General features: G+C 34.7%; 1 protein-coding gene and 1 long non-coding RNA gene across 4 annotated transcripts; both read right to left on the bottom strand.

Moving 5' to 3' along the window:
* Positions 1-2,430: 2,430 nt before the first annotated feature.
* Positions 2,431-3,596, bottom strand: LOC148786705 (uncharacterized). 2 transcript variants are annotated; one of them, XR_016067806.1, is made up of 3 exons: positions 3,343-3,596; positions 3,043-3,175; positions 2,431-2,845 (listed from the first exon to the last, which is right to left on the bottom strand). It is a non-coding gene; the product is annotated as an uncharacterized LOC148786705 (long non-coding RNA). The 2 variants fall into 2 exon arrangements; XR_016067805.1 differs by having other exon boundaries at positions 2,431-3,175.
* A 1,519-nt stretch (positions 3,597-5,115) lies between these two features.
* LOC105172162 (U-box domain-containing protein 44) lies at positions 5,116-8,970 on the bottom strand. 2 transcript variants are annotated; one of them, XM_011093517.3, is made up of 4 exons: positions 8,701-8,969; positions 7,820-8,573; positions 7,423-7,723; positions 5,116-6,768 (listed from the first exon to the last, which is right to left on the bottom strand). In XM_011093517.3, the coding sequence occupies exons 2-4, from the start codon at positions 8,519-8,521 to the stop codon at positions 5,306-5,308; spliced, it is 2,466 nt and encodes an 821-aa protein (XP_011091819.1). In that variant the 5' UTR covers positions 8,522-8,573; positions 8,701-8,969; the 3' UTR covers positions 5,116-5,305. The 2 variants fall into 2 exon arrangements, with proteins under 2 accessions (XP_011091819.1, XP_011091818.1); XM_011093516.3 differs by having other exon boundaries at positions 7,820-8,970.
* Positions 8,971-13,676: the final 4,706 nt, after the last annotated feature.

The raw sequence follows: 13,676 nt of genomic DNA, 5'->3' as shown, positions 1-13,676 counted from the left end.
TCCTGGATGTTGAAGAGATGATAGATGCGAATATCATTAGCATCACTCCAACGAATAGTATGCATATTTCGGCGAAAAAACTAGAAATTTATGTCGTCTTCTACCAAAGAACCAACCACTTCAGTTCGGGAGTTTTGAGCTAACACAAATGAAGCTTCGCTGGTCAGTGAGAAAAAGGAACTACACACAAAAGATGATGATGGATGGATCCTTGTGACATGCTGGTAAAGACACAAACAATGTATTAATAAGCTTCAACCTATGATCCAAGAAAGCCATGGTCGAATAAATGCTCTCGACATGCGGAGACAAAGAGCAAGTCAGAACGGTAGTCCATCGACTCCTTGTGACTTTGGAAGAATTCTTCCCACAGATAACTAGCAAAAAGATAAAGACTGTAAGCGCTCCTCTAAGTAGACAGCCGCTAGTCTCTTGTTGCCCCATTATCCTTCACAAACGAGGGCCTACTTCTTGGATCAAAAGCTTCTCGTCTTGGGGTTTATACAAGAACAAAGGATGTATAGTAAACTCATAGATCGAGGATCTGCTATCAATATCATGCCGAAGTCCACCATTAAGAAATTGGGCATAACCTTACAAGATTTGTCCCCTAGCTGTTTGACCATCTAAGACTTCGATTAAGGAACATAACAAGTTATTTGCATGACTCAGAGCGACTTTACTATTGGAGAATTAAGAGCAACCACTTTGTTTCACATCATTGATACAAGAACCTCCTACAACCTACTGCTAGGGAGGCCGTGGTTGCATGAAAGTGTACATTCCACATTGCACTAATACTTAAAGTACGTAAAAAATAAGAAGATCATGGAATTGATGCTGAAGTGAAACCTTTCACTAAGGTGAAGTCATATTTTGCTGATGCCGAAGCTCTACCACGACCCTAATAATATACAAGACGTATTACCTTTGAAATTTCTAATCGTTCATTCCATTGAGGAGGTACCCAAAAAGCTACGCCTTCAGAAAGTAGCAATGAAAAGCATAGTAGAGTGACCATAATGAAGCCCCAACCCATGGAAGTCATGAGTTCAAGAAGACACCTTACTCGTAATACTTATATGTTAGTTTGGTCAAATGGAAAAGAAAAACAAAGCCAACCAAAGTATTATGTTCCGCTACTTTTCTAGGGAAGAAGACAACTCAAGGAGGTGAGAGTCAATGACCTTCAAGAAGTCAAGGCTGGCTAGTTATGTCGATCACTACATCTGCTGATCTTGAGCAATTCACATCTTTTGAAAGACCAACACAAAAACATGCGAAAGGCATTTGGCCTGAAAGCCTACCACATTTTAGCAAAATTCGGGTATGATTTTTCGGTGCCATCAAGACTCAACAAGTTGAATCCTGAGTTGAACGGAGAAAAGATCCACAGGATGACCGAAGTGCAATACAAATTGAGAAAGCAAGATCATGTGGATCAACCCCGTATTGGCTTAGGTTTCACTCCAAATGAGCCTATAAGGATGCACACAAAGTGGAGGACAAGTGTGTAGCCCCGCAGTACATTTTTGTAGAGAATGGTAGAAGTGATGAAGAATAGAGGCCAAATGACAACCGCGTCTCTGTATTCAACAGACTCAACACTCCTGTTTCTTCCGCTTATGTTTTTGAATGACTAGGTGAAACAGGTTAAGCTTTGTTTGGCAACACAAGATGATGCCAACAAGGGTCCTTGTTCGACGCTTTCGAGATGACCATGCTCAACAATTTAAGAAAACAACTCGCTATTGCGAGAAAGACGAACCTAAGGAAGGTGACGCAAGGAGGTAAGACTTTGATTCTAATCATCTCTTTAGGAGGACCAATCAACGTGAAACAACACTTCATCAGAAGACCATACGATGCAAATGATGTTTCAAATGAAGAGATAGAAGTCATCGTTGGCTCCAATAACGTCATTGTTGATAAAGCTTTCGATTCGGACGTTTCTAAAGGTGAAATCTGAAATGCTCCCCTATAGCTATGGTGCACAAGCAACTACTGACGAATTCAAGGAGTTGAATCTTGGTACAACCGAGGAAATGCACTCTATATTTGTCAGTGCACTATTGAGCTCAGAAGAAGAAAAGTATGGCGTTCCTTTGTGAAGCAGTCGCAAAAGTTCTTCGTTCGACCCTCATCCCTCGCATTGGGATGGAAGTAAACAAGCTTATCAACGTCGGATTCATTAGTGAAGTGAAGTATCCAACGTGGATTTTCTAGCATAGTGCTTGTAAAAAAGAAGAATGGCCAATCTATATTTGTGTTGATTTTTGAAACTTGAACAAAGCATATATGAACGATAACTTTTTGCTGCCTATCATCAAACTTAAGGTTGATGCAATTACAGAAGATGAAGCATTGTCTATCATGGATGGCCAGATATAACCAAATCGTAAGTCGCCCAAAGACGAAGAATGCACGAACTTTCAAACTCCCAAGCTAATTTATTATTTCAAGGTAATGCCTTCACATTGAAGAATGCATGCGCTACCTACCAATGTTCTATGCTGAACATTTTCGACAATATGCTGCACAATAAACTGGAATGCTATGTATATGATCTAGTCATTAAAACCAAGAAGAGAGGAGAACACTTGGCAGACCTTCAAGTAGTATTCGACCATTTGAGAAAGTATAACCTAAAGGTGAATCCTCTCAAGTGTGCCTTTGACATCACGTCTGGAAAATTTCTTGGCTTCATCGTTTGCCACCATGGCATTGTATTCGACCACTTGAAGATAGACACTACTCAAAAGACACCACCGCCGAGAAACGTGAAGGAGCTGTGAAGTCTTCAAAGCAACCTCGCGTTCATGAGAAGATGTCAACCTATTAATCACTTTATGAAATTCCAGTGGGATGAAGGGTGTCAAAATGCTTTGAAAATATCAAGAAACATCTGCTAAATCTGCTGGTATTAGTAGCTTCAACACCCGGGTAGTCACTCATACTATACATACCAGTGGAAAACAATGATATGTGGGTGAACTCATGGCACAAGAAAATAAAGAAAGAAAAGAGAGAGCTATATATTACCTGAGTAGGACTTTGACTGAGTTGAAGTACTCGCCCCATTGAGTAAGTCTACTTAGCGGTATTCGATGCCATCAAGAAGTTGAGGCATTATTTCGAGGCATCGTACTCTATGTGATGAAAGAATCTGTATGGCCTTGAAAAACATAACAATGAATTTCAAAATTAAACATGAAAACTTAAAAGCCATGTAGTTATCAAATCCCTTTTCAGTTCATTCAACACCAATTAAAATTAAATAACATTCAATTAGCTAGATAAAAAAATCCAATAAGGACAAGAAACGTAAATCCAGAACTTCACCTCTTGTAGTTTTATCTTCAAATAGCTAGGAACGTTGTTCTGTTTTCTCCCTTTAGCTTTCACTCAAGAACTATAATACGTCACACATGGATCTAGTACGCACTGCCTTGCTAAAACCAATGCATACAAAAGAAGAAAATACAAAATCAAGTACTTTTAGTTAGTGCAATTGTTTTTGTTCTTTGTTCTTCACTTACAACCTTTGCAAGAATAACAAAAGGAGTATGGAGAGAAGGGGAAGGCCACACAAAGAGAGAAAGTTAGAGATGAAAGTGTTTGTTCTTGTTTTACAAAATGGGTTCACGGGCTTGGATATAATCAAATGTGGGCTTGAGCTTGACTTTAATTGAACATTTAAATTAATTCAAGATCAATAATATTTAATTAAGCATACGAATTAATCTCATTAATTTTAAAGGCCCAATCTGAATTTATTTAATCATATTGAATAAATCAATCCCAAATTAATCAATTAATTAAGTTAAATCCAAGTAAATCAATCTCATTATTTTAATTGGATAAGGCCCAATTTCAATGAATTCTATTGATTAAAACTTGAGCTCCCATCGTATGGGTTCTCCATTAAATGATCATATCATTTACTCTTTAAAATTAATTTCAACACTTCAAATTAATCATTTTCGTCTAGAATTAATTTACAGTTAACTATGACAAATCTGTAGTGGTTTGTATATCATTATATAGTCCACTTTCAGTTAAATTTGAACTTGTGTCAGTGCACAATTTAATTAGTAAACACTTTGTACCAGATTAATAAAATTATTTTTAACTTATGACTATATTTAAACCATGAGTACTAGTTACTATGGGTGACCGTTTAGCAATGGTCCATGATACTAGAGACAAATAATAGTAGGAGTCTTCCTCGCATACAAAGAGTTCTAGCTACCAAGTAATCCCTTCTTGCTCATGCTGGCCTCCAAGATTGAGGTGGTTTGAGATAGTTGCTGACACGTGGGTCAACTGGGTGCCACGTGAAGGAGTTGGTTGCCACGTGTATGGGCCTCTTTGGGCTGGATACCTTGTTGGGCTATGACCTTAGGCTGAATCGGGAGTTGTCTTGGGCTTCCGTCCTTCTTCCTGGCTTCTTGGTTACCTAGACCTTTTGGTCTTGTATGTCTCGAGTCGGGGGTTGGGCTGTCTCGGACACCCTCTGTCATTTTGGGCTCATCCCAAACACACACATGAATGTGTAAAATGAAATTATATATTTTTATATTATATTTTAAAAACATGTATAATTCAAAAGATATATAGATTTATATCTACTATATAAACATATGATAATTGGGGTAGAAAAGAACTTAGTCAGACTTATTTGGTATTATTTAGGGAAGATGGGGGCGTTTTGATTATCGCACAGCGACATCTGGGGTTCGTGATTTACACTATTAGATGTGGTAATGTGCTTAGTTTTTAAGAAAAATAGGGGATTAATGAATTTTATTTTTCACTTGGGCTTTTCTAAATATTTAAATCACACAAGGAGGTAATTTGCATTTAATAAAAAATATAGTTAACAATTGCAAACTTATTTCTGAAAAATGTTAACAAATTTTTTTAAATTAATTATGAATTTGTCATTACTGATATTTTATAAGCTCGACAATCTTGCTTTATTCAAACACTTCATAAACTTATTTTTAAAATAAATTCCAAAAACATCTTACAAAATATATGAGCTTGTAACATCTTGGAAATAAGCTAACCCAAACACCCCTCTAAGACAGAGAGGCTGATGAAGAGAGCCAATTACATTTCAAAGTGAGCAATCTATTGTCAAACAAGTGAAATTGTCCAGAAAACAATGTACATATGAATGCTATGGACAGTATAACATATGCTTTTCTGTTGATTTTCATTTTCCTCTTCAGTTTTAATCAGAAACACAAGAGCAAAGAATGAAAGAAAAAGAAATGAAAATCAACATATCTTTAAAACCTCAAAAGTAACTAGACTGATCTTGCAAGAGCTCCAGCTGTGCCAATAACTTAGCCACTGAAGGTGCCAGCATGGGATCACCATTCTGTGCAAGATCAATGAGCAAAACTTGTGCAGATTCACCATACTGTTCTCTATGAGCCTCAACTCTAAATACTCTTTCCAATATCCAAAGGGCTTTCTCTCGAGACTTCAAGCTCTCGTACGTTAAAACTCTAATTACAGCATGAACAGCAGACGTTCTTGCAAGGAAGTTGCATCCATTCTCCCATATTTCGTCTTGTAAGAGAGTTGAAAGGCAACTTAGAACTGCTTCATCTGCTCCTCTTTCTGTACCTTCAAGAATTCGGATTAACGGGATAACTGCTCCGGCCTTAACTAAGCAAAACGTGTTTTTGACGGAGCAGTAGCCATCATGAACGCTACAGAAAGCGTCTACTGAAGGGGGCATGCAAAACCACTTCAATTTTCGGGACTTACTCAAACTCAGTGAATTCTGTGATAATTGAGTCAAACACAAAGCCGAGTTACGTTTAGCAGTTTCTGAGCTGCGTGACAGCAGCATGAGAAGAACAGGGATTACTTCGTTGTCCACAGAGTAATGCTGTAGTCTTTTATCAGTAGGAACCGTGAACCGGATTAGTATAGCAGCAATGCTCTCAGCCAGCCACACGGTTATAGGTGTTGAATTCGAGTTTTCTGTGATTAAACTGATAATAGAAACCATCAAGGGCAGTAAGTTGGCGTTCTTGAGTATGTCCGTGACTTTCCCGTCACTCACTGGCAAGTTGCTGAGTATTCCAAGGGCTGCCGCTTTTTCACATTCTGATGATGTCAATGATGAGACAACGTTTGCAACGACATGTACGTGTTCATAACCAATCTGTTCCATGAGCTCTTCTTGTAAATCTTTGGTGAGTGTGTAAACCAGCCTAAGGGCGCCGGTTCTGATTTGAGTGTCCCTTTCTGTAAAGAATGGTAGAAGGAGCTGGATTGCTCCATTTTCCTTCATTTTCTTCCTTACTTTAGATGCACTTGCATGCACGACAATGTTATTTAATGCTTCCAAGAGATGGTTTTGAATTACCGGGCTAGATAGGCTCAGAAGCGAGAGCATCTGATGAGCAACATCTTGTTTAACGAGTATGCTTTCTGATTGTGCTACCTTTGCTAGTATCGCTGATGCTGGTTCACGCAACGTCATGAGAACTGATGTGACGGAGAATAGGAGCTGCAACAATGCTACCACAATACCTGAATCTATCAAACGTTGGATATTCTGCTTCAAAGTGGATAAGCTCTGGAGTGCATTTAAAGCAGAGAGCTTGGCCTCAAGATTCCCTGTGTTGAACATCTTAACAAGGGGTTCGATCGCCCCGTCTTCTCCAAGGGAAGCTTTGTTTTGGTCAGTGAGTTCCAACCTTGATAATGCAGTTGCCATAAGAACCTTACTCATTTCTGAACCTGATAAGAGGATAATATACATCCGATGAGTTGTTATACCTCTTGGAGCGTGTAGCCCCGACCCAACATTACATCTTGGTTAACTATGGAGGGTCCAGCTTTATACTTTACGGCCAGCTTATAAACTTTTGAAAACATTTGAACAGATGCTCCAGAGTTACGTGGATAGGTTTTTGGTAAATTTTTTGAGAATGAGCTTATAAGATATGCATAACCTCCTTCAAGAAAAATAATGAGTTCGCAACTTTTTTTCTTGAAACTTTAACAAACTACTCCTATTTTGATCATATTGCTCATAAAATTGTCATTACTATACTTATTTTATCCAAACACTTCAAGAACTTATATATAAGAAAGATCTAACGACTTATAAGCTTCAATAATATCTTATAAGTTATATGAACTTTCAACATATTTTAAAAAAATTCAGGCAAACACCCTCTAAGTACAAGTACTCCAAATCAAACAGAATTTGTATGTCTTGGCTTTGATTTTTCTTCTTGTTTTAGCGTACATTTCATAATCTGTAGTGCAATTTCCTAGCGATATCATGATTATCTGTTTCTGCAGATGAAGGATCATCTTCCTAGATCAGTTCTAACCGCATACAGCTAGATGAAACATAAGGAGGTACCAAAGGGAAGAAGAGTTTACCTTCCTTTAGGTACTTAACGAGAGGCTTGAAATAACCGGCCTCGGCCATATGAAGAGCATGTTGAGCATTGCCCGACATTACATTCAGCAGCATTCTTGCATCATGTGAAGCGTCTGGATTGTCCCCATTTGAGATGGCAACCAACATAACAATACAACCTTGTACTCTTCCCATTCTTCTTCTAACTACCGCATCATCAGAGAGATTCAGCAAAAGTCCCACGGCCTCCCTCTGCTCTTCCTCATCCCGCGTTAGTGACCTCACTACTGATGATAAAAATGCCAAATCCTTCATATTTTCCTGCATACTTTAAGATAATGTAACTCATATAACGAATTTAAAAAGTCGAAGGCCTAAACGTATAAACTCGTCTTCACCACAATTCATCTAAACTACCTTGTGTTGATCATTCTGTAGAATAAGATGCCTTAGTGTTTGAACGATGATCGCCCTTTCCTTCCCTTTACATGAACTCAGTCGACTAGATAACATCTTGACGACATCTTCCTCAATAACCCGGTCGTGGGAAATCATGCCATCCTTGACAAATCCATTCAGCACCGAAAGGGCATTCTTGAACTTCTCTTCATTACCATACTTGATCTGCAAGATTGCATCATCAACTGTCAATATTCTTGGCTCCTCCTCTACTATCTCCTCCTCTTGCCTTTCCTCTATTTCATCCTCTGTCTCCTCTTCCTCATCAGCAAATTCTGACTCCCGGTCCGAGCTATAGTCAAACCTCAAATTCATCATCTCCTTGCACAAGGCCTCAATCTTCTCCCTATTAGCCATCGGCACGTCATGGCTAGTGAACAGAACGAGCCCCAACGACCGTCCAAGATTCTGTATCAAACGCTCGATGTGTTTGGCCGGGGAAGAAGACTGAATATTCTGACTGTCCATCACTGATTTGGCGCGGTTATAATCCGTTTCCAGCGACTCCACTGCTTTCTGCATGGCCGGCACGCCCTTCACCTCAAAGCTATCCTTCATTTCACTGAGGATTGGACTTAGTTTCTCAATGAAGATAGAGAATTCCGTGACCGGCTCTGACGATGATCTTGAGTTAATGGTTGAGGAATCAAACTCCTCCATTTTCCGGGATCGGATCACCGCTCTGAACGATCAAGAACCTGCTGGAATTCAACTAGGAAGACAGAAGAACAGATGGGATGACTTGTATTTCTTGCACATGTGTGTGAAGAAAGAAAGCATATCTAAGTACTTATTAAGATGAAAGCAAAGAATCAGTGTCTTCGTAGAGTTTGTTATACCTTTACTCCCACTGATGATTAGCACTTGGGATCATCTCAAGAATTCCAACAAGAGAAAAGCTATTCATAGCACAGGCCAAAGGAAGAATTAATGACTTGGACTTGGTTTCCACTCTTGTTCCAATTGCCTGTCTTCTTCTTTCCTCTGTTTGTGTGTGTGTGTGAGAGAGACAGAGAGAGAGAGAGTAGTTGGAAGATTGTGGTTTGTAGGGATGTGAAGAAAGGCATCTTTGATGTCATATTCAGTTCAAATGGTGGATGACTTGTGAAAGTGATGAATTGTTGTTTGTGTGAAAGACTTGCAATCCGGGTCCGGGAGAACAGAAAAGTTAATGCTCATTTTCCAGAAGACGAGGTCAACCCTTTCTATCTTTAAATTGGAAAGGAACATTATGTGAACACTCCTTCATAATAAGCTTAATTCCACAAATACCCTTTTTTTTTTCTAAAAAAAATAAATACAAATGTATTTCTTGACGGGTGTTAGTGCAATGTATCTCATCAGATATACGTACAATATTTTGCCACTGAATAGGAACGTGTATTGATAATTACAATTATAACTTCGAGGGATTTATTTTTTATTTTATAAAAGAATAGAAAAATATTTGCATAATTAAATCTAAGAGTTCGTTTGATTCGGGTGAAGGAGAGGAAAAGTGAAAGGAGGAGGGAAATTAAAAAGGCGAGGGGGAGGGTAAGAATAATAATTTTTCTTCAAGTTATTGGTTCATAGAAGAGGATGAATTTTAAATACTTCTCCTTGTTTGGTAAGAGAAAAATAGAATCAGAATAAAAGATTAATATAAAAATTTACTGACGAACCCTTTCTCTAAATTTTGTATTAGAAAAACAAACAAGTTAATATTGTATTAAAATGATTTTTAGTATGTGAGAATTTTAAAAATCTTAGTAATAAAAATATTCATCAGATAAGAATAAGAATATTTTTTATTAATAAAAATATTCATCAAAATGGGTATTTTTCATTTATTCTGAACTATTCAATTTAAATAAAATAAAAATTGCTACCAATGCCCTTTTCAAAAATTATTTACCGCTATTATCAGCGAAAGTAAGAAAATAATTGAAGAAAAATTATGTACATGGATAATAGAATAAATAAAAATAAAATATATAACTTTTTGTCTTTTTGCCCTTATACGTTCACTTTCCCGTTCAATTTTAGACGAAAGCAAAATTAGATTCTAAAGGGATTTCATATATATATATATCCACTTTTACTTTCTTTCCATCTATTCTCCCTAACAAACACAAGACTTAATTTTATACATTTATTTTTACTTTCTTTTCATCCAAATCAAATAAACCTTCACGAATGTAAATGAAATTTATCTTTTTTTTTTTAATTAATAATATAGGGATATATGTAATCGGGTCACGAGTGAGGTGATTTGATCGATGGCCCCGATCACGTCCACGTCTCTCCTAGACCTTTGTTGATTTCTGAGGATCAGAAAATACGTCAAGCTAGTCAGGTCAATCCCCGACTAAGACACTCCTACGCTCAAGTCAGAAATTGGTTGAGATATATATAAGATTAGATTGCTCTATTCAATTGGATGCAAAATTACCTTTAACTGGTTTGGGCACATCATATTTATAGAGATTGAGTTGATCATAATGAGCTGCTACGTGTCGTGATCATGGGCCTCAAGCCTAATCGTACGGCTCCTCGTTGGTTAAGCGTCCGGATCGCGTTAAGGGCGGAGATCTGCGATCCTGGCCGTAGATCATGCATGCAGATTTCCTTCTTCCTGCCTTATTTAGGACATAAGCTGACTCAATGGTGTGAATCCCATTTTTACTCTTAATAAAGGGTATTTCAGTCTTTTTGTAATTCATCCCTCGTAAATATAGTCAAGAAGTTGCCAAGAAAGCGACCGGGATGGTGGGAGCAATGCCGGCACATCTTCTTTGAAGGGTTCTTTCTTTGGTCAAAGTCTGGGCCTTGTTTTGCTTTGTTTCATTTTTATATTTTGATTTTTAGTGTTTTCAAGAAAGTTTTTATTTTTATTTCATTTAATAGTACCCCATGTTTTGTACTCCTAGAAAAATTAATAATTAAATTATAAATTATTTAAATTTTAAATATAAAAATAAATAGATGATAAAATAATTAATGAACACAAAAGTAAATTTAAATTATTTTACTAATTATATTTACTCAGAAAAATTAGCGAATCTTTTGGACAATACATCTATCTAAATTTAAAAAGAAAATAAAAAATATTTTCTAAGTGGCGGAAAAAAGACATGATTTCTAAAATTATTATTTGACATTAACATAAAATTTAAATTTTATTACTAACTTATTTATCTACAAAAATTTTAGTATTTTGTTTATAAAGATAAATACTCATACACTTATCTAAAGATAAATAAAAATAATATATATATTTATTTACGTGAAAAAAATATAAATGAATTAGGCTATACAAGTATACAAATATATAACGCTTACTTGAATAGTCTTAATGTTTCTATTTAATTACATGCTGATGAAAATTTGTACAAAAGGATGGTTTTTTTTTTTTTTTTTTTCTTTATATAGTTTTGGTATGAAACGATGTGATAAAATGAAATGCGTCGGAATTTGAATTTTTTGTGATAGTTTTTGTATGAAATAATAACGTAATAAAATCAAGATGTATTTAGATTTTATAATAGTTTATATATATAAAAAAATGTTATTTTTGCAATTCTTTTTTTTCTTTTTGGGAACGAAAGATCATATGATAGAATGAATTTGTTGGAATTTATAGTTCAATTCCACAAGAAAATAGCCAATCAAAATATGATCCCACAATTTGAAATGGTATAAAGTTAGAAATAGGTACCAATATGACCTTATTCTTGAGCTTTATGTGAGTTCTTGGAAATTGGGGTGAATAGCAATTTATCCCTTGTGATATTGAAAATGAGTACATTACTTTTTATGAAAAAATATAACAATTTACTCCCCTATACAGGAGGTAAATTGCTTCATTTTAAAAATCATAAGGGGGTAAATTATTATATTTTCAAAAATATAGGGAGGTAAATCGCTATTTATGTTTTCATAAGGGGGTAATTTGCTCATTTGCAATATCATAAGGGGGTTGCTTGTACTTTTTCCTTGGAAATTGTGTTATTTGGTAAAGGGTAAATTACATTGAGACTTTAGATTAGATTAAATTACAAAAATACCTTCATATTTTACAAAATTATATTTACACCCCTTGAGGGGTGTTAGTGTAATATTTTCAGAAGGTGTTTGTGTAAGTTTTGCAATTAAATAAGGGTATAGTTGTAATTACAATTATAACATCAGGGGTGTAGCTATAATTTTTTAAAAAGTAAAAATATTTGTATATTTTGAACCTAATTCAAAAAAGTGTTAATATAATTGACCCTTTATCAAATATGAATGCATGAGACAAACTAACATTGTTTTGGGGGTTATTTGCATCCACCTTTCCCAAAGTTTTTGATTTTTGACATTCACCTGCTCCAAGGTTTGATCTTTTAGAAAATCCTCCCCTCTTATAGTTTTTAGTCAAACAATCTGTTAAAATTTTAATTAAAAACTAAAACAACCCTAATCTAATATATATATATATATATGAGCTATAAAAAGGTATGTGTTAATTTTTATCTTATAAAAGTAAAAATAAATATATAATTAAAAATAGTTAAAAAATATTGAAATGCATGATTTTCAAATGAAGTAAGAGGTTATACCAAACTAAAAAATAGTCATGTTTAATAATATATGGTTCATTTATGGGGCAAATATTTTTTTTTTACCATTCAAAAAGGCCATTTTTATCGCTTTTGGTACTATAATTATATGAATATTGCTTTTGTTACCATAAGATATAAAAATACGCATCTTTAGTTCCAGAATGTCATGTGCGTTACGCATGCCAGTTAGTTACCGTTAGACCACGTGACTTTTTGGCTACTTTTGACTTCAGACGTTTTATTTGGTGATACCAAAAAAATATTCTGATCAACTTGGACTACAAACTATAAGAAAAAAAATTATTTCTTAAAAATTAATAATGTTAGGGAAATTTTATTTTAATATATATAATAACATAGCTTTAAAATTATAATTGTAAAATATTTAGACCAAATATTTTAAAAGTTTATTAAAATATTTTTAGACCAAATAATAATTTAATTTTTAAAAAATAATAAAAAGATGCTAGAATTTATCTCAAATATAAATAATTATAATTTAACAATTAGTTTATAATTTATATAAAACTAAAAATTATTTAATACTTTTATTATCAAAAGTAAATTTTATTTCTTATTGTTTGTTGTCAAATATTAAAATATTTTCAGACCAAATAATAAGTCAATTTCAAATTATAATAAAAAGATCCTACAAATTATCTAAAAAACATAATTGTAATTTTAAATTGATATTATTATACATATTAAAATAAATTTTCTCTAATAAATGTTATTAAAAAGATATATTTTATCTTTTATAGTTTGTAGTCAAAGTTTTTTAAAATATTTTTAGTCCAAATAATAATTCAATATCAAAAAGTAATAAAAAGATTCTATATATTTATCTCCAATATAAGTAATTATAATTTAAATTTATTGAGTAGTTATATAAGAATAAAATTTATCTAATATTTTTATTTGAAAGATATATTTTTTTGGCAAGGGAATGTGAGTTTTCCCTTCGGCGGGGGGGGGGGGGAGGAGTTAACATTTTTTTTTATATTTTAGAATACCAAAAACGACATTCATCATAACTGTGGTACCAAAGAATATATGAAGGTGAGCATGTCTGCAAGCACAGGAGAACGTTCTTTTACTGATATTATTACCAGTATTCGATATTGGATCAAGAAGGAAGGACATTCGCTTATGCCTTCTCCCCATCCCTCCGCACACCTCCACTAATCAGTGATTCCTTTTACTGGGGATGGGTTACTTTTTATTGGCAT

Source organism: Sesamum indicum, linkage group LG10, assembly GCF_026168435.1.
Source record: "Sesamum indicum cultivar Baizhima isolate 11 linkage group LG10, ASM2616843v1, whole genome shotgun sequence".
NCBI classification, from domain to species: Eukaryota; Viridiplantae; Streptophyta; class Magnoliopsida; order Lamiales; family Pedaliaceae; genus Sesamum; species Sesamum indicum.
Note: the sequence above shows the minus strand (reverse complement) of the source record. Positions and strands in the feature narration are given on the sequence as shown.

Bases quoted from the DNA above. Each gene is read 5' to 3' on its own strand.
- LOC105172162 (XM_011093516.3), bottom strand. From the start codon at position 8,521: ATGGAGGAGTTTGATTCCTCAACCATTAACTCAAGATCATCGTCAGAG. The intron at 7,724-7,819 runs GTAGTTTAGATG...TAAAGTATGCAG, and splicing joins TACAGAATGATCAACACAAG to GAAAATATGAAGGATTTGGC. The intron at 6,769-7,422 runs GTAAACTCTTCT...TCCTCTTATCAG, and splicing joins CGTTAAGTACCTAAAGGAAG to GTTCAGAAATGAGTAAGGTT.